Source organism: Theropithecus gelada, chromosome 9, assembly GCF_003255815.1.
Source record: "Theropithecus gelada isolate Dixy chromosome 9, Tgel_1.0, whole genome shotgun sequence".
NCBI lineage: Eukaryota > Metazoa > Chordata > Mammalia > Primates > Cercopithecidae > Theropithecus > Theropithecus gelada.
In genome coordinates, this window is record NC_037677.1 from 50,039,524 (window position 1) to 50,067,466 (window position 27,943).

Sequence of the window (27,943 nt, forward strand, 5' to 3'; positions counted from 1 at the left end):
TTAAGATATAATTTATATACCCTAGAATTCATTCTTTTAAAATGTACAATTCAGTGGTTTTCAGTATATTCAAAAAGTTATAAAATCGTCACCACTATTTAATTTCAGAATGTTTTCAATATCCCCAAAATAAGCCTCATACCTAGTAGCAATCACCTCTCAAACTCCTGTTCTCCCAGCCCCTGGCAACCACTAACTTACTTTCTGTCTCTGTAAATTTTCCTATTTCGGAGAGTTTGTATAAATGAAATAATTCAACATGTAATCTTTTGTGTCTGGCTTGTTTCAATGTTTATTCATATTGCAACATGCATCAGCACTTTTTTTAATGACTGAATAGTATTTCCTTGTATGGATAAGTTACATTTTGCTTATTCATTCATCAGTTGATTGACATTTGGGTTGTTTCCACATTTTGTCTAATGTAAATAATGTTGCTATGAATACTGGTATACAATATTTTGTGTAGAAATATGTTTTCAATTATCTTGGGCATGTACCTAGAAGTAGAATTGCTAAGCACATGATAATTGTATTTTTAATTTTTCGAGGAACTTCCAAATTGTTTTCCAAAATGCCGTACCATTTAACGTTCTTACTAGCAATGTATAAAGTTTCCAGTGCCTTCACATCCTTGCCAACACTTGTTATTATTAACCTTTTCTATTTCAGCCATTCTAGTAGATATGAAATGACATCTCATTATGGTTCTGATTTGCATTTCTCTAATAACTAACGAAGTTGAGGATTTTTCATGGGCTAATTGGTCACTTGTGTAACCGTTTGGAGAAATATCTATATAAATGCTTAGACCGTTAAAAAAATCACTTATTTGTCCTTTTACTGTTGAACTATAAGAGTTTTAAAATACATTCTGAATACTAGTGCCTTATAAGATACATAATTTGCAAATGTTTCCCCCAGTCTGTGGACTGTATTTTCATGTTCTTGAGCATTTTTTGAAGCACAAATGTTCTTAATTTTGAAAAAGTCCAGTTTAGCCATTTTTATTATTGTTTGGCTTGTGCTTTTCTTACTCTATGTAAGCAACCACTGCCTAATCCAAGGTTATTAATATTTATGCCTATGTTTTCTTCTAGAGTTTTATCAATTTAGCCTCAGTTTTCTCACATATGCAATGCAGATAGTAAAACTTAAGATCATAATACTGTCATCTTAGTATTGTTCAGAGGCTTGGATATGTTGACACATGGAAAGCCCATAATAAAGGGTTAGACTCTGCTGTTTCATAATTATGAGTGTTTGTTCTTCTTACCTTCCTAACTTCAAGGAGTCCTTTAATCACTTCCTGTTTAACTTGAGCAAGAGTTGGCAAATACACCTGCTAACAGCAACTGATAAACAATGGTATCTGTAGCTTTCTAACGCCTGAGCTTCTACAAAGACCTTCTTTAAACCCAGGTAGGCTGAACAACAAGGTGCTCTATCCATGGGGCTCATGCAGGGACATCACTGTGAACAGGGAACACCTGCTGTCTGTGGTACTGGCCAGCTGTGAAGAGAGGGAAAGTGAGGCTGTTTTCCTGGAGTAGTTGGGGCATTAGAACTGGGGGAAGGCAGGCAATCTCAGAACTTACCTAAAAAGAGATGCAACCCACAGACTCCTAGAAAGCAAAGCAGAGTGGATTGCAGATTTCTAAGATGGTAGTCATGGGAGAGGAGGCTTATCCCCATTCACCATCTTAAACATTTGATAGGAGAAGTTATGCTGGGATTTCTTTAGTTTATTTATATTTCCTGGTGTGTGTGTGTGTGTTTTCTCAAAGAAAATGCTTTAGTTTTTTGGGGGTGGGGGTTGCGGGGGGAGATGAAGTCTTGCTCTGTTGCCAGGCTGGAGTGCAGTGGCACAATCTTGGCTCACTACAACCTCCACCTCCCAGGTTCAAGCGATTCTCCTGCCTCAGCCTCCCAAGTAGCTGGAATTACAGGCACTGCCACCATTCCTGGCTAATTTTTGTATTTTTAATGGAGATGGGTTTTTATCATGTTGGCTAGGCTGGTCTTGAACTCCTGACCTCAAGTGATCCGCCTGCCTCGGCCTCCCAAAGTGCTGGGATTAAAGGCGTGAGCCACCATGCCCAGTTGAAGTGTAAGGCACCTACTTCCAGCCGGAATTGAACCAGTGACCTAAGGATTGCTTCAGTTTTTTTTAAAAAGTTTGAAAACAACTGATATAATCCAACCCATCATAAATGAAAATGCAGCCCAGAAAAATTCAGTGACTCACCCAAAGTCACACAGGAAGGGAGCAGCAAAGCTGGAACTCCCAAGTAGGTGTCTGTTCTGACCAGGAGACCAAGATTCTTTCTATCTCACCTGCTGCCTCCCTGTTAAGTCACCTCCCACAGCATCTGAAAAGTTCTTAGCATGTGCTGACTTGAGTCATAGAATATCTTTGGTCGTAGATATATTGTCTCCAGGAATAGAGTTATCCGATCATAGATGTTTGGATCTGCAGGGGGTGGGGACTAGATTTAGGATCAAGAGGATAGATTCCAAACTTAAGTTCTGATGTATCTGGGGTGCCAGTTAACCTGTGCACATCTCACCTTTTTCATCTGAAAAAATGGGATTCTAAATTCTCTTCCTGTTACCTTTCTTTCATTGTTCTGAGGATCGCTCAAACAAAAGATATGAACAAGATGTTTAATTGTAATGTATTCCTTTAGATCTTCATTTATTCCTTTAGTAGCAGAATATTGATGCTCATGGCTTTATTTGGTTTAGAGAATCACTAGTTCTAACCTTCTCATCACGGTGTTTTTCTTCTGATTCCCGAGCTGTCAGGGAGAGGCTGTGCTAGTGGCTGAAAGTTTGTCACTCTGTCCCACACCTAGAGGATGCCAGGTGATGTGGGTGACTCCACCCAGGACAACTCCCTTCAGCTCTTACTCATATTTCCAGATGCTCACTAGACTCAAATACCTGAGTATCTAAGGGGCATCTGTATTTACTCTCCCCCAGGCCTGATTTGTCTTCCTCATCTTGGTATATGGCACCTCCAAAACCCTAGGTCCCATCCTTATGTACTCCCATGTCCTCGATTCTCACCTCATTTACAAATGGAAATGGAAATTTTCTCTTCAGCATCCATTCTGCCCTCCCCCACTACTCAGCAACTATGTCATTTGTGTAGGACTGACTACACCCCTACCTTTATTGGTGCAAGCAAATTAAAATAATTTCACCCCCTTACCTATGGTGATGGTTTCCAGTAAACCCCATCTAAGCTAAGCTAATCATTCCATTGGCAGCTGGGGATTAATGGGAGTATTAAGCCAACTATCATGTTAATTATCCTGGAAACAGGGATTTGTTTAGAAGTAATCCAATCAAGCCCCAACTCAAGATTTTTGTTTTATGGTTATTGGGAATGATACTTGCTTCCTCCTATATGTGAACAGAGCTAACTCACAATCATGTACGTATATTGTTCTTGGAGCCATCTTGCAGTTATTAATAAAGTTAGCATAAGAATAAATGGACACATAAAGAGTGGGAGAGAGAAAGGGTAGGCCTGACAATCACAGAAAAATAAACCTGGAGACCTGATCAAACCTTGCCTGAAGCCTCCACTCTTCCACTTTTCATTTGTGTGAATCTGTAAGTTGCACTTATTTTTCAGACAGTTAATGTTTACATTTTCCGTTACCTGAAATCAAAAGCACCCAAACTGATAAACTTACTTAAACCACTAGCAAGTCATGTAATATCTGTTTCCAAAACTGTATACCAAATCTGTCCATATCTCACTGTTATTGTCACCACCACCTAGTTCAAGGCAGCAGCATCTTTGGTCTGGACTATTGTAACAATCCCTACTTCAATTTTCAGCCTCTACTGTTCAATGTAGCCCCCAAACAGCAGCCAGAGAGATCAGTTAAAAATGGAAACCAGATCTGGTTACTTTCTTGCTGAAAACCTTTCAAAGAGTTTCATTTGCTCTTAAAATAAAACTCACTGGCCAGGTGCGGTGGCTCACGCCTGTAATCCCAGCACTTTGGGAGGCCGAGGCGGGCGGATCACGAGGTCAGGAGATGGAGACCATCCTGGCTAACACGGTGAAACCCTGTCTCTACTAAAAATACAAAAAGTTAACTGGGCGTGGTGGTGGGCACCTGTAGTCCCAGCTACTCGGGAGGCTGAGGCAGGAGAATGGCGTGAACCCGGGAGGTGGAGCTTGCAGTGAGTCGAGATCGTGCCACTGCACTCCAGGCTGGGTGACAGAGCAAGACTCCATCTCAAAAAATCATAACAATAATAATAATAAAATAAAACTCACTGTTCCCCTTCGCCGTCCCAGCCAGCCCTACTGGATGGACATGGCCCCTGCGTCTCCTGTTGCTTCTCTTTGGGTTTTCTGCCCCAGCCTCATGCCTCTTTATGCTCCTCGAACAGCCACTCCCTTTCCCACTTGCTGTTCCCTCTGCCTGAAATATTTTTCTTTTGCCCTCACCTGACAGCCTTATTATTATCCTTTAAGTCACAGCTCGAATATCACCTCTTCAGAGAGGTCTTTTCCAACCACCTCTCCCAGCTTCCCTATCTGTTCCCTAGTTTATGTCCTCCAAAGTGCTTATCAAAATTTGTAACGATCTCTTATACATTTACTTGTTTATTGTCAGTACAATGTAAGCCCCTCATGAGGACCTTGTCTGTCTTGTTTAAACTTTGTCCTTGACTTACAGTTAGGCGCTATAAATATTTGTTGAATTGTTGTTGAATGAACACCCAACAGCTGCTCTGCAACAGGAAATACCATAGGGAGGTGCACCAGAGGGCCACCCAGTGGCATCTTAGGCCTGGCATGGAGGTTTTCAGAGCTCAGTCCAATGACACAACCTGAAACATTGATCTGAATCATCTGGCAGGTGAGAGACAATGAACATCCAGTCAGAGGCTGGGAAGTGACAAAGGCAAAGCCAGGATCATAATCGGTTGCTTTGGCTTAACACACTGCAACTTCAGTAACATCAGTCTACTTGGGAGTTTGTTAGAAATGCACCCTCAGTCCCTACCCAGGCCTACTGAACCAGAGTCTGCCTTTAACAAGATCCCAGGTGATTTGTGTGCACCGAAGAGGTTGAGAAGTGCTGCCCTACAGCACCTTGGATGTGCACTGCCTGCACTGATACCCAAAAATCCCTGTGCCGGGAGGCACTAACCATGCTTTCTCATTTACTATATGACCTTAAGCAGTATTGTTAACCTCTTATTCTTTAGTGTCTCCACTAAAAGCCCTGGCCCTATTATCTTGTAGATGATATCATGATAATAAAATAAAAAGCCTTGGGCTGAGTCTCTCCCGCTGGCTTGTGGTCTTTGGAATTTAGGGGACTTAATAAGAGAAAGATGAGAGCAAGCCACAGAACAAGAGCAAGTGAAGAAGAATGAACACCTAGAGAGAAATATATGTTCATATAAAACAGCAAACAATGGCCTCAGAGATAACTCAGAGTAGATCTCAGCTGAATCACTCTTCATGAAACAGAACTGTTCATACCACTCCCCAAAAGTGGTTCTCACTCATGGCTGCATATTAGAACCACCTGGGAGCTTAAAAAGCCCAAGCCAGCCAGCCCTTTAAACCTACCACATCAGAATCTCTGCCAGGGACCTAGACAGCTATAATCTGTAAAGCTCTCTGATGCTTCTCAAGTTATAAGGTGCACACAAACCAACTCTGGGGGCGGGGTGTTAAAATGAAGATTTGGATTGAGGAGGTCTGAGCTGGGCCCTGAGACTTGAGGTCCTGAGACATTTCTTTTTTAAAAATTTTATTTTATTTTATGTATTTATGTATGTGGGTGTGTATGTATGTATTTACAGAGACAAGGTCCCGCTATGTTGCCCCAGCTGGTGTCCAGCTGTTGGACTCAAGTGATCCTCCCATCTTAGCCTCCCAAAGTACTGGGATTACTGGCATGAGCCACCACACCCAACCCCGAGACATTTTGAACAAGCTCCCAAATGAGGTTGGGGTTTCCGGTGCAGGGACAACACATTGAGTCACCAGGCCCCAGCTGATTCAAATGTGCAAACAAAGTTGAGAACTGTGCTTGTGAGGATGTTGTGGGGAGTAAATGAGGGAGTAGTTGGGACACCTGTGGTGTGTAATTGCCAGTCAATTATCATAATTCTCCTGCACACTCTTTTCTTGAGTGACAGCAAGGAGTAGATGAGGAAGTCTGCGACGGAACGTGTCTAATATCTATTGAGCACTTACCATGTACCATGTGCTTTAAAGTATGCCACCCAAATGAGTCCATTTTTGTAGCTGTGGAACAAAGTCAGAGATAAAAAAAATTTGCTCGAACTTGTTTAGACATTTGTTAAAAAATACTATTCAATGACACTTGTGAAAGCATGGTAAAGACTTTATTCAGGTGTAGGGACAGCTGCAATGGAATGTTGCAACAGGTGAGAGAGATGCACAAATGGGAAATGATAGCCCAGGAGCAGGGTGTGGTTTGCTGGATGGAAAATTACTAAGATGAAATATCAAGAATAAAGGGGATTCTGGCTAAACCTATCGAACAAGAATCTTGCTGAAGACAGGCCAGGGTGATCAGAAATCACCTGGGGGATGGTGCAGGCTGAGGAACCTGATCAGATGTCGAGGGGCTGATGGTTCTTGCTAAACTAACTTAATAGGGTTCTTTGCTACAACTGGATGTTACAAGGAAGATCAGAGATGGGCCTAGAAGAAGGTTCAAGAGCCTGACTCAAGTTTGGTCAAGCAGAGAATCTTTGTCACATTGAATAAATGGTAAATCCTGGATTCATGCCCAGGGATTTCCGACACCCAAAGCTGAGTCCTTTCCAATCTGCCAAGCTGGCTGTGATCTAGAAGACGAAGGCGGTGCATGTGTTGGACAGCTGCAGAGGGCAGGGCAGCTGAGCTGAGGATGCTGTGCAGGGGACAATGGAGGCCATTGTGAGAGCTGCCAGGTGGATGGAGGGAAGAGCAGGTGTGTGATGTTGGGGCCAAGGAGCAGCTTAAGAGGGGAGCAGCAAGTTGCCTCAAGCGAGAACAGAGGGCAGACTTAAGGATTATGTCTCTGGCCTTCACCCAGGGCCTTTCCAGCCCTCGTTACCTTAGAAACATTGCCCACAATTGCCAAATGTCATTTGTTGTGCCTCTGCCTGAGGCGTGGGGTGCTTCTCTGAACCCTCCTGCAGCACATCCCATAGTTTTCAGTGGGCTTCCACCTATGATCACAGCATGAGAGGTAATTACCACCACTTTTCAGATGAACAATCCCAGGTCGGAGAAATCCAGGGACTGCCCTGACTTATCAGTCAGACAAAGACAAAACCCAGGCCCAGAACTCTTATCAAAATGCTGTGGTGTGCGGGGCTTTGGAGGCCTCCATTTGGCTAGACATTCAATGGCTGTTCTATAGGCAGAGAAAAGAGACTGATTCCTCGGGGCCATCAAAGACTCCTCTGGCCAATGGGCATGACACTCTGTTTCCTTTAAGAAAGAGAGAGATGTAGAATCATGTCATCATTTGAGGTAGAAACAGCTAAACGTCAGGCTTCTTGTACCACGAGCAGCCACAGGAAAGCGTGTTGGAAACTGCAGGAATCAGATCTGGCAGCTCAGGATGCCTTGATCATGTAGAGGGCATTGCCACCTTGTGGTACCTGCTGAGCACTGCGCCACCCTCACATTCTACCTAGTGTGGTATTTATGCATGTCAGAGCTCTGCTTTTCCCTTCTTCTCTCTTCGTTTACCTTAGATGACAGGACAGATAATAGTGATATTTACATACATAGGGAACACAAGAAGAAGGGAGGCGGTTGTGGTGGGAAGGAGAGTGAGCTTGTATTTGAGAGAATTGGACCAGGAGTATCTCTGATAGGGAGAACAGCAAAAATTCTATTAATTTTGTGGCAAAAAGAAAGATATGAATAAATTAGGCTAACTTCTTTGCCAATTAATTTATTTATCTATGTAGAAAATTTGCAGAATCCCTTTTCCCTTTAAGAGGGAATATAGATACTGTATAGTTCAGACAGTATCTAGTTGGTATCTACTTTCTTGCTAGCCAGTCAAATGCACAGCCCTTTCCTTCCCCAGGAAAACTGTGCCAGTGAAGGTCTCCAGAAGGGGCTAATCCTTTACTTTGGTTAAAACTTTCTACTTTATTTGTGATGTCAAGTCCATTTGGCAATAGGCAGCGCCATCTTTCCCAGCAAGAGGATGAGGTGGGTGATAATATTCTACTGTACTTACATTTCTTTGCAAAAGAACTTAAATACATTCTAAAATCAATGGATCTTAGAGTGGGAGGGGATCTTAGAAGCCAAATTTTACAACTTTTAAACTGGATTTTTACAATCCTCAGGTTCTGCAGAGGTGGCACTGGGTGTTCCTGGGCTGGGGACACCAGCTGGGCTCTTGGTCCCCTCCACTATCATCTGTTTCAATGATGAGCTTTGATGTAACATTGTATTAGTTTGTTAAAGCTGCTGTAACAAAATACATAGACTGGGTGGCTCAAGCAACACAAATTTATTTTGCACATTTCTAGAGGCTGGAAGTCCGAGATCAAGGCGCCAGCAGTGTTGGTGTCTGGTGAGGGCTCTCTCCTTGGGCTGGGCCAACTTTTCACAGTGACCTTACATGGTCCTTCCTGGACGTATGTGTGGGGTGGGGGAAGAGGGAGCTCAGGCTCTCTGGTGTCTCTTCCCATAAGCACACAATCCTATGGGATCAGGGCTCCGCTCTTATTACTTCATTTAACTGTACTGGGTTTCAACATAGGTATTTCAGGGGACACAAACATTCAGTCCACCACAAACATCTAGTTTGGAGAAAAAAATTTCGATAGTGTTTGAGAATCTTCTGCCTGTGTCAGAGCCCCGGGGGACTGAGATGATGGAGGGGATGGGCCAGAGGGGGTCTTGACTCCCAAGTTTACCCAGCGAGGGGAAGGCAGGGCCTGATCACACTACAGGAGTGCATATTATGGGGCCTTCCTCTGTGGATGACAATTTAGGGAAAACTGTTCTTAGAAATAATGGTGGTTTTCTTACAGAGGACTACATAGTTTAAAAGAAGAGAGAGAGAAAGAAAAGAAAAAAAACCACGATGATTTCCAAGTCAAACAGAAAATTTTAAAAATCCAGAATGGGGCTAAAATTGGCTACACATTGAAATTCAGTGGGGGATAATTCTCTTGAAATACAATTAAACCAAGTACACAATGAAGCACAGAGTGCACGCTTAATTTATCTAGAGCCAGGGATAAGTGTTTAGTTTTGTGACAATGACTTGCGGAGATTCTGAAGGAAATTTCTGGGCTATCTTGATCACCCTTATTATTATACCTGATTCCACTTACTTGGACATGGCTGTACCGTAATTTCTGTATTTGATTTCCTAGCTATTGTTAACAACTGTGTTTTCCTCACAAATGTAATGAAGAGACAAAGAGACAGTGGACATTTTCTGGCAGTATCTGGAAAGGATCTTGGTGCGTCGTCACATCGAGCGCGTGTCTGACACACAGCAGCTGTTCAGTAGATATGTATTGGATGGATAGGTGAATATGTCAGAACTAAGTGACAGACGGGAATTCAGGGGGTCAAATGGATGCTGGCTTACAAAAGAGGAAGTGATTGCTGGAGGTGGAATTTTCTGGTACTTGGTGCTTGCTGGTTCTGGATGTCCACCTGACTCCTGGCGGCCTCTTCCAAGTCCAGTCTGTGTGTCTGTGTATCAGTGTGGTCTTTGGTGTAGAGTGTGGCTAGAGGCCAGGGCAGGGGAAGGTTAGGCTGGTTCCCCGGGCCTCCAATGAAGATGCCCTGAGCCCTTGAGCTCTGTAGATGAGGTTCTAGCACATTCTCTGCTATTTTCACCCTTCTTTCTTCCTTCCTGAATTCTCCAGACTCAGTCTTCTCACCTTGCTCTTGTTCACCTTTCCACAATGTGGCCCCAGTTCTCCAGGGCTGCACGGAACTTGGAGAGAGCATTGTGGTGCTAGTGATGACTAACGCAGGTGGGGGGACCTTGTTGATGTGTCCCCCTTAAACTCATTGTGTCTGCAGGGGGTGGCATTAAGGGGACACAAGCGAATGGAGAAAAAAGACCTAGGGGTGCCCAGGAAAGGGTGAGCAGTTGCTCCAGAGGAGCCTGGGAGGGAGGCAGGAGAGGAAGGCTGGTGGGGAGTGATGTTCAACAGACTCAGACTGATGGGGCTTATCTATTCCTCCCCTCCGCTCTGTGGGACAGACCTGCCTCCATGGTCCTGGGTCAGCTGCGCCTTCATCATCAGACTTCCTCAGTCACCTTGCCCACCATCTCCATTTCCCTGCAGGACCCTGGGTCTCACCAGATATACAGATATACATTCAGGGATGGGGACTCCTGCATTACTTTCACAAACCCAGAGGCCCACAGGCTCTGCAGCGAACATACAACTATAGCCAGGGATAAAACACTTGAAGGAGATAGAAGTAACATTTTTCTTTACATGTTTCTGTGATTGCAAAAGTGGTACATATTCATTGTAGAAAATCAGCAGAGAGCTTGAGGGCTGTGAATCCATCACCATAGGGGTTGGGCAGAGCAAAGCGAGTCTGAGAAGGATTTAGGCCTTTGAGGGCTGTGGTCTGACTTCTGCCTGGCCAAGTGCCAGGGATGGGTGGACTTTGATTCCTATGCCAGCTCAGTGACTGTGCCAAGGGCCCACGGGGAGGTGGACTGCAGACAGGATTCAGCCACCTCCTTTGTCCTCTTCTCCCAGAGGCAGCTGAGCTGCTTAAAAGAAGGCAGGGGTGCAGGGGAGGTTGTGGGGTAGGTGGGAAGGAGGGCAGAGGAGAGGCCCTGCACACAGTGTCTGTCACAGGGGATAAAGATCCTAACAGTGCTTGGGAACATGGGCAGAAGAGCCTGAAGGTGATGAGTGTCCCCAAGCCCACTCCATGAGCAGGAAATGGGGGTGTGGGCAGACGTGGGGCTTCTGAAGTGAGTAGCTTCAGGCAGGACTGTGGTCATTCCCCACCAGGTGCTGCTTCAGCCCTTCCCATCTCTTGCCAACCCAGGCCAGGGTGGCCTTCGCCAAGCTCTCCTTTCCCTCCTGCAGGAAGCCTGGGAATGCAGGGCTTGAGCTTAAGCCATCCCTGAAAGCAGCCTGACCAAACCACCTTCCTCCCTGCCTCTCCTCTGAGCACAGATGAGGACGCTGATGTATTTGGCCTCGTCTCCTTCGCTTGGGGACCCGGGATGGCTCTTGTCACAAACCCAGAGGCTCACAAGATCCACAGGGGACACAGGCACTGCAGCTGACAGAAGAGCATGTGTCCTGGGCAAAGGGCCAAGCTGCCCTGAGCTCTGCAAACTGTAACCATGTAGGAAGGTAGCCTCACCTTCTGACATCTGGATTTAAATAAATTTTCCTGATTTTTAAATGTTGGCAACGAACCTCAAAACATTTTAAAACAATGTGCAGGCCAAGCCCCATATTACCAGAGGCTGTCTTTGACTGGCATGTGCTGGTGGCTGATACTCCGTGAGCACTTACCATGCCAGGGAATGTTCTGGTCCTTTCTGTGTAGTCAAGTTGCCATTGCCGTCATCTCACTTCCCAACTTGGGAAACGATGCACAGGCAGAGGAAGTGACAGGCAGCAGATCACGATTTAATACGTGGTGTTTGGATGCTGGCAGCCTGGCTTGAGTTCCCACAAGCAAACCCTGGGGCTTTTACCCCTTTCTATGTAAGACTGAGTCCCTGGAGGGCATGGCCAAGACTTAACGAACAGCTCTGTTTTAATGAGTATTTTCTATATGCTTAGTGAGTACACGTTATCTTCAAGCCTCACAACAACCCTGTGAAGTCCGCATTAACATCCTTATGTTAAGGGTTAGAAGGTTTAGAAGGAGTGATGTTAGGACACCCTTTTCAATAAACGGTGCTGGGAAAATTAAATTGCCATATGCAGAAGAATGAAACTGGACACATATCTCTCACCATATATAAAAATCAACTCAAGGATAGACACAGTGGCTCATGCTTGTAATCCCATCACTTTGGGAGGCCGAGGCGGGTGGATCACTCGAGGTCAGGAATTTGAGAACAGCCTGTCCAACATGGTGAAACCCTGTCCCTACTAAAAACACAAAAAATTAGCCAGGCATAGTGGCGCATGCCTGTAATCCCAGCTACTCAGGAGGCTGAGGCATGAGAACTGCTTAAACCTGGAAGGCAAGGGTTGCAGTGAGCTATGATAGCACTACTGTACTTCAGCCTGGGCGACAGAGCAGGACTCCGACTTAAAAAAAAAAAAATCAACTCAAGATGGGTTAAAGACTTAAGTGTAAGAACTGACACTATAAAAATCTTAGAAGAAAATCTAGGAAAAACTCTTCTGGGCATTGATCTAGGCAAAGAATTCATGACAGAAACCTTAAAAGCACAAGCAACAAAACAAAAAATAGACAAATGGGACTTAATTAAACTAAAAAAGTTTTTTACAGCAAAATAAACCATCAACAGAATGAACAACCTGCAGAACAGGAAAAAATATTTGCAAACTATGTATCCAGTAGGGGACTGTTATCCAGAATATATAAGAAACTCAAACAACGCAACAAAAAAAAAAATCCAAATAATGTCATTAAAAAGTGGGCAAAAGATATGAATAGATATTTTTTTTCAAAAAGAATACATGCCAGGTGGCTAAGAGGCATATGAAAAAATGCTCAACATCAAAAGTCATCAAGAGAAATGGAAATTAAAACCATAGTGAGATCTTATCTCACACCAGTGAGAATGGCTATTATTAAAAAGTCAAAAAATAACAGATATTGGTAAGGATGCAGAGAAAAGAGAACACCTACACACTGTTGGTGGGAGTGTAAATTAGTACAGCCCCTATGGAAAACAGTATGGTGATTTCTCCATACTGTCTTAAAAATAGAGCTATCATTTGATCCAGCAGTCCTACTATTGGTATCTACACAAAGGAAAAGAAATCAGTATATCAAAAAGAAACCTGCACTTGTATGCTTATCACAGCACTGTTTACAGTAGCAAAGATATGGAATCAATCCATCAACAGATGATTGGTTAAAGAAAATGTGTGTGTGTGTGTGTGTGTGTGTGTGTGTGTGTGTGTATGGAATGGAACACTACACTGCCATAAAAAAGAATGAGATCATGTCTTTTGCAGCAACATGGATGAAACTGGAGGTCATTCTTTTAAGTGAAATAACTCTAAAACAGAAAGTCAAATACCACATGTTCTCACTTGTAAGTGGGAGCTAAATAATGTATACACATGGACACAGAGTGTAGAATAATAGACATCGGAGACTCAGAAGGGTGACAAGGTGGCAGGGGGTGAGGGGTGAGAAATTACTTAATGGGTATGATGTATATTATTAGGGTGATGGTTACACTAAAAGCCCAGACTTCACCACTAGGCAATCTATCCACGTAGCAAAACTGCAATGTACCCCCTTAAATTTATTATTATTTTTAAAAAGGAGTGACTTTCCTGAAGCCTCTCAGCCTCGAGTGTAGAAGGCTATGATCAACACTCAGGTCCATCTGGCTCTTTCTGTGCAGCCTGGTGTCTTTCTGAATCCTTGTGTCCAGCCTAGGGCCAGGCTCCACGGGGCCATTAGGGAAGGTGGGTGAGTGTCTGGGCTTGGCCGCTGAGGCTGCTGGGCAGGACTCCTGGGGCAGCCTCCCGGCCTGGGGCTCAGTCCAGGATGGTAGGCTCACTTGGCTCGGTCCTTCTCGCTCTTCTGCGGTGAGAGGCACTGCCAGATCCCCCTGCAGACCATTTCATTGCCCAGGGCATAGTTGATGGCATTGATTGTAGGCACCATTTTGGCAATGAGGGCGGGCACCTGTTGTGGCAGAAAAGTCCAGAAAAGAAGCTTCAAAGCCACTGCTCCTCTCTCTGGTCCCACCTGGCGACCCCAGTCACCCCCACCTGCAGCTGCCAATCATTTAGTTCTGCAGCCTTGGAGCCTTCCCTGACTAGTTGGCAGAGATTCATGGCTCATGGAGCCCATGGAGTCATACTCTTGCCCAGACCCACCTGCTCCCAGCCTGGGTTCCAATCTCAACCCCTAGTCACAGAGTCCTTATCTGCACCATCTGGCTGGCTGTCCCTGTCATCTCACATGAGGTTTGGGCAATGTCAAGTAGCAGCCTGGTATGACTCAGGGACGAGGTAGGGGATTAGGGAGGCAAACTAATGCTCTATGCATTGTGAGTATCCAAAGGAAGAAACACAGAGAGGAAGAGACTGACACAGAGGCCATAACTCCAGAAAGTGAGATGAGGTGAGACAGAGACACAAAGACTGAGAGGGGTCTAGCTTTGGGTACTAGAAGTATCTGTACCATCTGCAGTTTGGGGGAGATGGAAGTCACGTCTGCGATGACTGCGTATAGATACAGGATGGCATAGGGGCCCCAGCCGAGCAGCAGCGTCCTTGCTGGCAGAGTGGTGTTTACCTGGGGAGAAATTGTGGCAGGAGATGTCAGCTTGCTCCAGGTGGCCCACAGCCCCATGCGGCCGAGAAGACCAGGTCAGCAGTCAGCGGGGCTGGGCAGCATGAACCAGGCTTCAGGAGGGAGCTGAGTTTGCAGGGGAACTTGGGACCAGATGGGCCTCTCTGTTGTTTAAGACTGTGTGACCTTAAGCCTTTTATTTAAGCTTGCCTGACCTCAGTTGCTGTGTCTGTAAAATGGCCTGATAATACCTGACGTGGCTGGAGGTCGAGACTGGGTGGATAATGAGCTTCCTCCTGGGTTGTACTCTTTGTTTGTTTGTCAAATACAGACAGGGTCTCACTATATTTCCTAGGCTGGTCTCGAATTCCTGGGCTCCAGGGATCCTCCTCCTTCAGCCTTCCAACGTGCTGGGATTCCAGGCATGAGCCACTGTGCCTGGCCCGGGTCTGCGCTCTTTAAGAGGAATCCTGGGCTCTGTGACTGCGTGCTCAAGGGGCCCCAGGCTGAGCTGCCCTCAGGCCTCAGTCCTAGAACCAACTGGTCATCCACAGCTACAGCCACCTGGCGAGACCACCCTGTCTGGGCTCCCAATGTGAAATATAATCAGCGGGCACGGGGCTTGTCCGGAGAGCGGGAGACGCTGGGGTGCCGCGTGGCGCCATGAGGGGGCGCAAGACTCGCGCTTTAATTTCAGCGGGAGCGGCCGGATACCTGCCCCCGCCCCCCCCCAACACACACGCGAACGTGCAAATTCTGACGCTAAAGTTCTTGCCTGTTTTCTCGCTGACATGACTTTCTTTAACAAAGAGGGTGATTAAGTTGGAAGAGAACATATTTTCTTCCATCTTGGATTTTTAAAATATGTTGACCAAGAGACTTTTTTTCTCTCTTAATTGTCCCTTATTTGGGGGTGGGGGGAAGGGAGCTCAGCACTGCGGGGCCCTCCCGGGAGCCGAGGCCGTGAGAATTGGAATCCCCTGGAGAGGCTGTGCGGTCTCCGGAAGCCGCTTAGCTTGGGATGAGGTCCCCGGACCCCTGCGTGTGACCTTGACGATGCCCACCAGAGACAATGGTTTAAAGTCAACCCAGAAAAATGAGGAGATCATGGTGGCACCCTTGTCTCCCGGCTGCCTGTGCCTCCAATAAATGTGAACTTTGCGCCTCCAGACAGGGTTTGGGACAGGCATCGCGGAGGACAGCCTGGAGGCGGCGCCTATGCTAGCTGCCAGCTGGAAGCCAGGGGACTGGATTCTGGTCCCAGCAAAGTCCTTTCGCTCCTTCTGACCTCGGGGGAGCATCGGGGCTGCAGCTAAAATAGATTTGCACAGTCCTTTTCCAATTTACAATAAATAAAGTGGCAGATGAAGTGACTTAAAAAAAAAAAAAAAAAGAGAGTTTCTTTCATGCACTGTGATTGACCACGTGGGTGGTGGAGTCCCAGACCTAAGTTTGAATCCAGGTGTGTGGCTTTTGGTGAGTTGCTTAGTTAACGCCCATCTCAACCTCAATTTTTCAGTCCACAACACAGGGATAAGAAAACCTCCTTCTGGCCGGGCGCGGTGGCTCAAGCGTGTAATCCCAGCACTTTGGAAGGCCGAAATGGGTGGATCACCTGAGGTCAGGAGTTCAAGACCAGCCTGGCCAACAGATACAAAAGATACAAAAATTGGCCAGGCATGGTGGCGGATGCCTGTAATCCCAGCTACTAGGGAGGCTGAGTCAGGAGAATCGCTTGAACCCGGGAGACGGAGGTTGCAGTGAGCCGAGATTGCCATTGCACGCCAGCCTGGGCAACAGAGTAAGACCTTGTCTCAAAAGAAAAAAAGAAAAGAAAAGAAAAGAGAAGACTGGGCACAGCGGCTTATGCCTATAATCCCAACACTTTAGGAGGCAGAGGCAGGCGGATCACCTGAGATCGGAAGTTTGAAACCAGCCTGACCAACATGGAGAAACCCCGTCTCTACCAAAAATACAAAATTAGCTGGGTGTGGTGGCACATGCCTATAATCCCAGGTACTCGGGAAGCTGAGGAAGGAGAATCGCTTGAACCCGGGAGGTGGAAGTTGTGGTGAGCCGAGATTGCGCCATTGCGCTCCAGCCTGGGGGACAAGAGCAAAACTCCGTCTCAAAAAACTAAAAAAAAGGCCGGGCGCGGTGGCTCAAGCCTGTAATCCCAGCACTTTGGGAGGCCGAGACGGGCGGATCACGAGGTCAAGAGATCGAGACCATCCTGGCTAACACGGTGAAACCCCATCTCTACTAAAAAATACAAAAAAAAAAACCTAGCCGGGCGAGGTGGCGGGCGCCTGTAGTCCCAGCTACTCGGGAGGCTGAGGCAGGAGAACGGCGTAAACCCGGGAGGCAGAGCTTGCAATGAGCTGAGATCCGGCCACTGCACTCCAGCCTGGGCGACAGAGTGAGACTCCCACTCAAAAAAAAAAAAAAAAAAAAAACTAAAAAAAAAAAAAAGAGAAAACCTCCTTCCTCATAGAGTGGTTGCAAAGATGAAATAATACTAAGATCTAAATTTGTTCTAATCTTTGTTGCTTGTTAGGACTCCTTTGTTAGAGGTCATCCAGGTGACCAAGTTAAAATAAAACCGTGGCAAGGGAATAGTAACGCAGAAATTTAAAAATGGCTAGGAGGGCTTATTTTGAAGTACTATATTTCTTGGACAAATGTGCTTATAGGTTTGATTTTTATCTTTTGGACACCACCCTGTGACTGTGATTAAATTAAACATCTCAAAGCACTTTAAAAGCAGCATTTAAAAAGACTGTAACTTTGTGCCAAACCTCAGATCTTTGGCAAGAATTAAGTGGAACAGCAGGGATGGTGTCCGGCAGGGAGCCCTGGTCGCCAGAGTTACCAGGTCTGGGTGAATCTGAGCAGTCCTGATCCTTGCTCCCCAGGCCTTAGCGATCTGAGCAAAGGGAGGGTAGTTTCCAGTTCTAACATCCTATGCTGTGCACAAGCTGGATTTTCTCTTGATCATTGAAAACGCAGAAAACCCCTGGTTGCTGTACATTGTTCATATTCCCTGGTGTCCCTGAGTGGAGCCGAGAAATTTCTGCTGCTCTTGAGTCAGGAGACTAGCAGAGGGAATTGGAGGTTAAAGGGCAGAATAAGTAGGAGCAGAAGCAAGGTGAAGAGGCGGTGAGCAAGAAGCAAGACAAGAAACAGAAGTTGAGCAACCAAAACAAAAATAAGATTAAAAAGTGAGTAAGAAGCTCCCATGGCCGGCTAGATCTGGACCAAACCTGTCAGGAGCAGTTCCTCAGAGATGGGCATGTGCATTAGAGAGAAAAAGTATCCTTAAAATGACCCTGTATGATAATAAGCTCATTAAGGCTCATGCATATGGACTGCGTATCATGCATGTACTTAAGATTATGGGATGGAGGTGACAGGCAATCACACAAGGGCCAAAGCGACTAAGTAACCTATCAATCAAAAGGCAGACGCTGGCTAGAGATTAGGCAGCCTTGGGAAGAAGAAAAATAAACACATAAAAGAACCCAAAATACACCAAACTGGTGCTGATCTCACTTCGCAGAGATCGGTCCGCCCTCCCCTCTCTGAGAGTGTAATACTGTGCTGAATAAACTTTTGCTGCTTTGCTTTGCTGCAAAAGCAATGAATATTTGCTTTGCTATTTGTGTGTGTCACATCCAATTCTTCATTCGGGACACCAAGAGCCTGGGGCTGCGCCGCACCGTCAGATAACACTCCGGGAGGGGTCCTTACCTGGAGATGACCGCTCTTCCCCAGTTTCTGCTCCATGAGACTGTAGGACGTGATCGTGATGAAGAGGGGCATGGCAAAGTTGAAGAAGGACATGGTGAAGAGGAAGCTGGTGAAGTTTCTACAGGGAGAGCGGATGGAGGATTGGGGTCAGCTCTCAGGGATGGTCAGCTGCCCTCAAGGACCCACCAGCTCTGCTCTCGATGATCGGATGTGGGGAAATGCTCCATTCACACAAGTACTCAGTGTGATTGCTCCCGGGTCCCAGGTAAATTCCCTTTGGGAGCTACGAGGTCCCCCTAGAACTTGCCTTTAGAAGCCAGGGAGCTCCGAGGAGGAAGAGGCCTGTTTCTTGTTCAAGTGCTTAGCCCTGCTTTCCTGTTTGTCCCCCAAGCATGAAGAATGGGAAATTTTAGTTTGGGAAACATGTTCACCCAATGGTGGGGATGTCAGTGGACCAAGAGGAAGGAACACTCAAGGAGCATTCTAGGCCCAAAGGTTTTAAAAGGAGACTGGATAACAAGAAGATTGGATACTACGTCACTGAAGAAATGGTTGAAGGGACCACAGAAGAGCCTGGGTTCCCAGGTAGTGGTCATGGGGAGGTGAAGGGAATGGTGGGAGTCCCAGGGAGGCAGATTCCCATTTTCTGAAGGGAAGACTATGTCACCTTGGAGCTGTACACCAGGGAGGGGCAGCTGGAAGGACTGGACCCTGGCTGGGGAGGGCCATGGAGGGACACTTGGACCAAGCCCAGCATTCTCAAAAAGGCATCACCTGGAAAGCCTGTCGTCCAGTGCAGATGCCTCATGATTAAACACCATGGGTAAAGCAGATGAATGCAACGTGGCTCTAGTAGAAGCAAGAGGGGCTGGAGCCCATGTGACCATTCCTCAAGGCAGTTTCTAAAGGATCCCCCTAAGCCCTTGTCTCCCTAGAGCCGCCTGATGGGGCAGTACCAGAACACAAGCCCCATGAGGGTGGGGACCCTCTTGCATTCAGTTCTATTTCTCCAGGGATTGCCTCATAGCATATGCTCAGGGCATTCCCTCCCAGTGGAAGGACCATAATGTTCTTTGAATCTATTGTGCCAAGGGTATGGCACCCTCTAGAAACTGATGAGGTCAGAGCCATGATGGCTGACTGTGCTGAAGACGGCAAAGAGGTGGTGTGGCTTGGTGACTGTTATCACTGACACAAGCCAATGGCTCCCTGTATGATGTCTTTTTTTGGGTTCAACTCTGGGTCCCAATTTTCATAGCATTCCCATCACCCGGCCAGTTTTCAGAACAGGCTTTTTCCAGTCCCAATGTCTGCCTACATGTAGGTATCATGACTAAGGAGTTGAGATTATCTGGCAAACATTCACATTTTCCCATTTGGATTTTCAGCTGGGGCACCCTTGTCATAGGATTTCAAAGCCAAGATTCCCACGGATAGGAGCCTCGAAGCTGCTCCTCCCACCTCACCTGTCCCCTTTGGAGTAGTCCAGAGTGCAGCATGTCCCCAGTGGCTCATAGTCATAGTGGCCCCAACCCAGGAGGGGCAAGGCTGCCCAGAAGGTAGAAGACAGCCACACGAAGAGCACCAGAGAGATGGCCGAGTTCCAGGCCAGCTGGCTGCCTGCCCAGGACAGAGGACGAAGAGGAGGTTGTGAGGGGGAGATGGCCTGGTAGAGTGAGAAAGAATGGACTTCCCTATCTTGAAGAGTGTCCCTTCGAGTGATCCACCCACCTCAGTCTCCCATAGTGCTGGGATTACAGGATTGAGTCACCACATCCTGCCAGAAGGAGGTTTTCTTATCCCTGTGTCATGGTCTAAAAAATTGAGGCTGAGAAGGGGATTAACTAAGCAACTCACCAAAATGAGAACCGCAGCTCTGATGCTTAATAACTCAGGGCCTCAGGCAAGTGAAAAGCTTCTCTGAGCCCCAGTGTTCTCGCCCACAAGGGGAATGATAATCCTTGCCACAAGGGGAATGATAATGAGTTGCTCAGAGGATTGTTATGAAGCATGAAATAGATAATGGATGGTGAAGGTCTCCAAATAGACACACTACACCATCTTCTTCAGAGGACAGAGACAAGGAGGGAATGGCAAAGAGACAGATGTGTTTTCAAAGCCAAAGTTCAGGAAGAAGCATGGGCAGGGGTTCAGGTGAGGGTCATAGGGGATGGAGGCAGAAGTCTGGACCTACTACCATCCTCAGCACTTGCTCAGAATCAGGCCACTGCCCCTGCTTCCAGGATACCCTCTGAGAATGCTTGACTCGGGGGTTGGGGCTCAATCTCAGTGCCAAAGGCAGAGGCTGGGTCCCAGCAGCATCTTTTGATGTGAACCAGTCATGCTGATTTGACCTCCTCTGATCCCTTCCCTGAAGCCCCCTCTCTGCTGCAGTGTCACTGGGTCCTTCCCATCCAGTGGTTCCTCCTGGATCTGGCTTCAGGATGCACTTCACAGGTGCCCTCCTCTGTCTACTGTTTATTGTCATACTCCTTTGTGTCTAAGATCCCAGGGCAGAGGACAGGTCTCTAGGTGGGTTTTGATCAGGAGAGAAGAGCACATCTACAACCTCCCTCATCTGACACTTTGCGTCTACTGATATGGTTCCAGATGGAGTTTGCTTGGATGTGACCTTCTGATATGTACTGAATGTTCATGTCCCCTCAAATTTATATGTTGAAGCCCTAATCCCCAGTGTGATGGCATTTGGAGGTGGGGCCTTTGGGATATAACTAGTCCATAAGGGTGGAGCCCCCATGATGTGATTAGTGCCCTTATAAGAAGGGACACAATTAACTGGACGTGGTGCATGCGCCTGTAGTCCCAGCTACTCAAGAGGCTGAGGTAGAGAATCACTTGAACCCAGAAGGTGGAGGTTGCAGTGTACTGAGATGGTGCCACTACATTCTAGCCTGGGCAATAGAGTGAGACTCTGTTTCAAAAAAATAAAAGAAGGAACACAAAAGTGACAATCTCTCTTTTTATGTGAGGACATGGCAAGAAGGTGAACATCTATAAATCAAGAAGCAAGCCCTCAACGAACCTGTCCATGCTGACACCTTGAATTTGGACTTCCCAGCCTGAATAACTGAGAAATAAATTTCTATTGTTCAAGCCACCCAGTCTATAACATTCTATTATAGGAGCCTGGGCAGACTAAGACACCTCCCACCCCAACTGTGGGCACAATAAATATGTGCATGGATAGGAAGACTCGATATAGTCAAGAGGTCAGTTCTGCCAATCTTTTAAAAAAAATCTTTTTGAGGCAGAGTCTTGCTCTGTCACTCAGGCTGGAGTGCAGTGGCGTGATCTCGGCTCACTGCAACTTCTGCCTCCCTGGTTCAAGCGATTCTCCTTCCTCAGCCTCTCAAGTAGCTGGAATTACAGGCTCATGCCACCATGCCCAGCTAATTTGTATATTTTTAGTAGAGATGGGGTTTCACTATGTTGGCCAGGCTGGTCTCGGACTCCTGACCTCAAGTGATTTGCCCACCTCAGCCTCCCAAAGTGTTGAGATTACAGGCATGAGCCACCGTGCCTGGCCTTTTCTTCTTCCTGTTTTTGTTTGTTTGTTTGTTTTTGTTTGTGTTTTTGTTTTATTGAAGCATGGTCTCATTCTGTTGCCCAGGCTGGAGTGCAGTGGTGCCATCTCGGCTCACTGCAACCTCTGCCTTCCAGGTTCAAGCAATTCTCTGTGGGCATAATAATGAATATCTACCTGGACCCTTGTGCTGCCTCAGACTTTCAGCTTTAGAAACAGATGGCCAAGGTGACATGCCTACAACCACCCAGGGATGGAGTAGATGAATTCAGACCTCCTCATTCCCCTTTGCCTGCCTTCACACTGCTCTGCCATGCTCTCAGTATAGAAAGGGCTGTGATCTAAGGCCTCTGGCGTAGGGATTAACTGTTCTATATTGAGGCAGAGAAGCCTGTTGCTGTCTGAGAAGGTGGGGTGTGTGTGTGTGTGTGTGTGTGTGTGTGTGTGTCAGATGGTCCAAGGGATCACTGGGGTGGGGGCTGGGATGGAAGTAGTGGGAGAAGCGCTCTGAGGCCAGGTGGACAGGAAGGCTAAACTATTGCCACTCAAAATGATGAGACCGATGGAAGCATTTTGGCCTGGAGAGACCCATGACGGGCAGTGACTTTGCAGGGAAGGGGGCTGTACATGTGACTATGGCAAGGGAAGTTCTGTGGATTCCAAAGAGGCCATGCCACGGCTTGAGGCTGTGCTGGCCATAGACCTCACAGCAGCCTCTGTGCTGAGCAAATTCATAGCTCAGGACTTGGAGGTACCAGGTCATGCCCAGTGTCAGCTCTGCCCTTAGTAGCTGTGTGACCCTAGGCAAGCTGCTTAACTTCTCTGTGCCTCTGCTTCCAAGGCTGTGAGCTGAGGGTTTGCTAGGAGGGTTAGCTGAGCCACAGCTCCCCAAAACATGTTTATGTACCCATGGTGGTGAACAGGGTTCTAGATGGTCTCTGGGTGAACAGATTTTTATTTTAATTGCATTAAAATTATAAGAACATTAAACCTGTGATATTACAGATGTTGTTTAGAATGAGCTTGAAGCAGGTGTTTACATTTTAAAAAATGAGTCACTTTTAAGAAAAAAAAAATCAAGGAGAAACAGAGCAGTTTGTACACTGATATGGCCAATTATGAAGATGGTATTTGACAATGCAGATTGGGAAATCTAGAGCTGGACAGTTTTCATGAAGCCTCATGGAATGGTGGGGTGCCAGGGCACATGCCCAGCTACACACATACACCCAGCCTCTCTGCACCTCCATAGTACCTATCTGCAAGGGCATTTTCTGTATCCCTGATCTCATTTGATTTTCAAAATAAAACTGAGATTGGTTATTAAAATCATCTCAGCTGCCGGGCGCGGTGGCTCAAGCCTGTAATCCCAGCACTTTGGGAGGCCGAGGCGGGCGGATCACGAGGTCAGGAGATCGAGACCATCCTGGCTAACATGGTGAAACCCCGTCTCTACTAAAAAATACAAAAAACTAGCCGGGCGAGGTGGCGGGCGCCTGTAGTCCCAGCTACTCGGCAGGCTGAGGCAGGAGAATGGCGTGAACCCGGGAGGCGGAGCTTGCAGTGAGCTGAGATCCGGCCACTGCACTCCAGCCTGGGCGACAGAGCGAGACTCCGTCTCAAAAAATAAATAAATAAAATAAAATAAAATAAAATAAAATAAAAGCATCTCAGCCAGGCGCAGTGGCTCACACCTGTAATCCCAGCACTTTGGGAGGCTGAGACAGGTAGATCACGAGGTCAGGAGTTCAAGACCAGCCTGGCCAATATGGTGAAACCCCATGTCTACTAAAAATACAAAAATTAGCTGGGCGTGGTGGCGCGCGCCTGTAGTCCCAGCTACTCGGCAGGCTGAGGCAGAAGAATCGCTTGAAACCAGGAGGCAGAGGTTGCAGTTAACCAAGATCGCGCCACTGCACTCCAGCCTGGGCAATAGAGCAATTCCGTCTCAAAAAGAAAAAAAAAAAAATCATTTCACAGAGGAGGAGACTAAGGTTCAGAGAGGATCCCTGACTTGCCCAAGGTTGCAGTGATGGCAAGAGAGCCTCAACAGCTCTCCTGCACACTCTCCCACCGTCCCTCCTTTCCTGAAATGAGTGCCTACACATGATAGGCATGCACACTCACACCCACCCACACTTCCCTGCCCTGGGAAACATGGAGCGGTAGCTAGTTCTGAGTGCCCCGCCCTGCCTCTTATCCTCTCCACACTGCATCGGTGTCCCTCCACTCGAGGAGCCCAGATACATACGGGTGCAGTAGTGGTGATAGCGCCCCCAGGCGATAGCTGCACTGCTGCAGATGCTGGCCAACGCTGTCACAAAGCCCTGGAAGCCGTGAGCCTGGCAGCCGTCTGAGCCGTAGGGCCAGCGCCTGTGGGAGACACTGGGCACCAGTGACCCCTCTCCTCCAACCCTTTCCACCTCCCACACCTGCCAAGTACAGCCTGGAGTGTGCGTTCCTGAATGTTGCCCTGCTTCTCCAAAGAGGGCCTTAATATCGGTGTCTTTCCTATGAGGTGTTAGAGCTTAAGTAACTGGGCTGAAGGGGTGGAGCCCGATGCACACTCTCTATGCTTGGTGACTTTGCACCACGGTTGGGCCATAGGCTCTCTCTGTGTGATCAGATCCCACTGTCACAGGAGAGCTCATGCCTGTATCTGATAGGTGGGGAAACTGAGGTTCAAAGAGGCAAAGATACTGAAGCCAAGGTCACACAGAAGATGAAGGCAAAGTCAGAGGGGAGATCCCAGGCCTCCCCAGCCTAAAGGGCCAAACAAAGGTGGAAGCTTCAATTCACTGTGGGAGGAAGAATTCTCACTGATGCAGACCCCCCAGGCTGGTCAGCACGGAGCATGCGCATCCAGGTGGGCTCCAGCCTCCGTCTGCAGTGTCCAAAATCAGAATGAGAATGTCCAGTCTGCTTCAGAAAACAATTTTATAAACACCTTCTGAAGCTGTGATGGAAGACCCTGGTTTGTGTATAAGGAGGTGTTAGACGCTAGCCAAAACCCTGTTTGTTTTCACACTTACTTAGAGTCCTAGGTATCAAGCATTATTTTAAGTTATTTACACATAATAGAAGTAAATACTTCCAACGAACTATATGAGTTAGGAAATAATACCCTATTTATGGAAGAAGCCCAGAACTAGAAATGCTGAATGAAGCCAGAATGCAAACCTAGGTTGCTTGGTTACAGAACCTATACCATTGATCTCTACAGCCTGCCATCTCTTTCATCAGGTTTCAGCAATCCCTGTCTTCCAGAAATCAGCTGTCATTCTTCAGAATCAATCTGGAATTCAGCCCATTTTAGCTTGCCCACCCTCCGCCCTTGGCCAATTTTCTGTAAGTAGTAAAAATGCCCTTGGCCTGGCTGCCCGGGACCCAGAGGTCAGGCCCCAGGCAGGACCTCAGGACCTCAGGGGAGGGGGCTGGTACCGGAGAAGGCTGGATGTGGCTGCAATGAGGGCGTTCAGGCTGATCCCACTGTCCGCAAGAGCCAAGCTCAGCACCAGCAGGTGGCAGGGAGTCCGCAGCTCCGGGGTCTTGCAGAAAGAGAAGATGGTCAGGGTATTGAGGCTGAGACCGGAGAGAGCTGAAACGAAGGGTGGGGGCTGGCATTGGGGCTGCTGAAGCCCAGCTGGGGTCAGAACAGGGTGCGTGGGGTGGATGGAGCATCAGCAACCTCCCAGACAGACAAGAAAGACAATCAATATAGCGTAGCATGCTTCATGCTATAACGATCATAATCACTGACACCTGCCGGGCACTTAGCACACACCAGGCACCAGGATAAGCACTTAATATGAGTCATCTCATTCAGTCTTCACTTGGATACTCTTCTCCATTTATAGCTGGGAAACTGAGGCTCAGAGACACTAGCTAACTTGCCCTAAGTACACAGCTAGTAAGTGGTGGAGCTGGAACTTGAATTCAGGCCTTTTGGATTTCAAAATGCCTTCTCCAAGGACTGCAGAGCAAAGTCAGAGAGCCTCCAAGGAGGAGAGTTGATGTTAGAGCTGGGAGCTGCCCAGGACGCCAGGCAGGGAAGTGAGCGTGAAGGGGGCGTACTCAGGAAGCAGAGAGACCCGACCTTGAATTTTGGCTTGGTTGCCTTGCTTGCTGCTCCTTAAGCTCTCTGAACCTCAGCTTCCCCCATCTAAAGTGAGGAACAGAAAAAAAATCCCACCTTCAAAACTATGAGAAGCACTTACCTGCAGGACAATGCATGGAAGAGCATTCCAGGAGGGAATAGCATGCGCAAAGACATGCTGTGGTACAATGAGATGCCACCTTACTCCTACAAGAATGGCCATCATTAAAAAATCAAAAAACAATAGATCGATGGCATGGATGTGGTAAAAAGGGAATGCTTATACACTGCTGGTGGGAATGTAAATTAATACAACCTCTATGGAAAAGAGTATAGAGATTCCGTGAATAACTAAAAGTAGATCTGCCATTTAATCCAGCCAAAAACACACATGCACATCTATGTTTATTGTGGCACAATTCACAATTGCAAAGATACGAAATCAGTGAGAGTGCCCACTGACCAATGAATGGACAAAGAAAATGTAGTATATATACATCATGGAATAATAGCCACAAAAAGGAATGAAATAATGTCTTATTACAGCAACTTGGATGGAGCTGGAGGCCATAATTCTAAGTGAAGTAACTCAGGAATGGAAAATCAAATACTGATTGTTCTCAGTTACAAGTGGGAGCTAAACTGTGAGTACACAAAGGCATTCAGAGGACACAATGGACTTTGGAGACTGGAGAACAGGAAGGGTGGGAGGGGGGTGGGATTAAAAAAACCTACATATTAGGTACAATGTACACTACTCGGGTGATGGGTGCACTGAAATCCCAGAATTTGCCATGATGTAATTCATTGATGCAAACAAAAATCACTTGTACCCCCAAAGCTATTGAAATTTTAAAAATATTTTTAAAATAAAATAACATAAAAACCAAAGCATTATGTATATAATGACATTTCTAATCATCAAACATGAAATAAAAATGTAAATTTAAACTCCTTCCAAAAAATAAAATGGTAAAATTTTATGGCATATTTGAGGACCTGGAGGGATGCTAGATTGTAGGGTTCTCAGGAAAGGGAGTCACCGGCTGGGGCCACCAGACAGTCGTGTCCAGAGCCTTCAGGACCAATCAAATGACTGTCACTTCCTCTCCATTGTCAGTTCTCATTAGAGACTGATGATTTCTCTGGGTCTGCTTTGAACCAAAGCTGCATTCTCCCTCAACTTAGCTTGGGCTGGCGCAGATTCAGGATTGACACTGTCTCTAGCTCTGGCCTCAGCGAGCATCTTAGGGATTCTAGGTTGAGGTAGGTACCTTGCGGACCCAGGTTGCCTCCAGAGGGAAAGTGCTTAGGCTCATAGGAGTAGACACAGTGAAAATAGTGGTGGGGCTGGAGAGGATGGGAGAGAATGAATTCAAATGCCCTGGAGTCTATTTAGGCTAGCACTTTACACCCATTATCCAATTTAATCTTTACAACCACCCATTCGGAATGTCAAGGCATTGAGGGCAGAGAGCTGAAGGGACTTGGTTCCAGTCACACAAGAGCAGGTGGCAGAGCTGTCTGTCCCCAGAACCTTTCAGGGGACTGATCTTATGTGGGATTCTTAGTAGGATTTCTAAGGAGTGGATTAAATTTCCTCCCGACTGGAGGGACATGAAAAGTCCTAAAGCCTGGCTCTTGATCATCTCCTGGGCAGATGTCCCCTCTCAAAGTCCCTCCCTCCCTGACCCTTGCCTGGCTTACTCTCTGCTTGGCAGGCAGTGTGCTGCACCTCACAGGTTCAGCTGTCAGAACACCCCCTGAGTCCAGGCACAGAGGGGAAGGCAGTCAAGGGGACCTGACACCCAGCTGGATATGGGGACCTCGCCTCTCCTTGCCAGCTCCATATTGGTGGCCTGGGTCCTCAGAACCCACTGGGCCCCCACTGCACCCCAGGTTCTGCCTGGCTCACCTTCCACCAGCAGCACCATCCCCACAGCCAGCACCTCGAGCTCCCCAAAGCCGGTGGGCAGGGCACTGGCCTCTGCCATCCTCACTCTCCCTCCTGCCAGTGGCCCAGCTGTCTCTGGCTTCCCGCAGCCAGGCC

General features: G+C 47.0%; 1 protein-coding gene across 3 annotated transcripts; it reads right to left on the reverse strand.

Moving 5' to 3' along the window:
- Positions 1–13,040: 13,040 nt before the first annotated feature.
- Positions 13,041–27,918, reverse strand: RGR (retinal G protein coupled receptor). Of its 3 annotated transcripts, none has more exons than XM_025397116.1 (7): positions 27,809–27,918; positions 25,239–25,395; positions 24,049–24,170; positions 19,720–19,873; positions 18,254–18,371; positions 14,393–14,506; positions 13,041–13,891 (listed from the first exon to the last, which is right to left on the reverse strand). In XM_025397116.1, exons 1-7 carry the CDS (start codon positions 27,885–27,887, stop codon positions 13,760–13,762), a joined length of 876 nt encoding a protein of 291 aa, XP_025252901.1. In that variant the 5' UTR covers positions 27,888–27,918; the 3' UTR covers positions 13,041–13,759. The 3 variants fall into 3 exon arrangements, with proteins under 3 accessions (XP_025252901.1, XP_025252900.1, XP_025252903.1); XM_025397115.1 differs by having other exon boundaries at positions 24,049–24,182; XM_025397118.1 differs by lacking the exon at positions 14,393–14,506.
- Between the last annotated feature and the right edge of the window lie 25 nt (positions 27,919–27,943).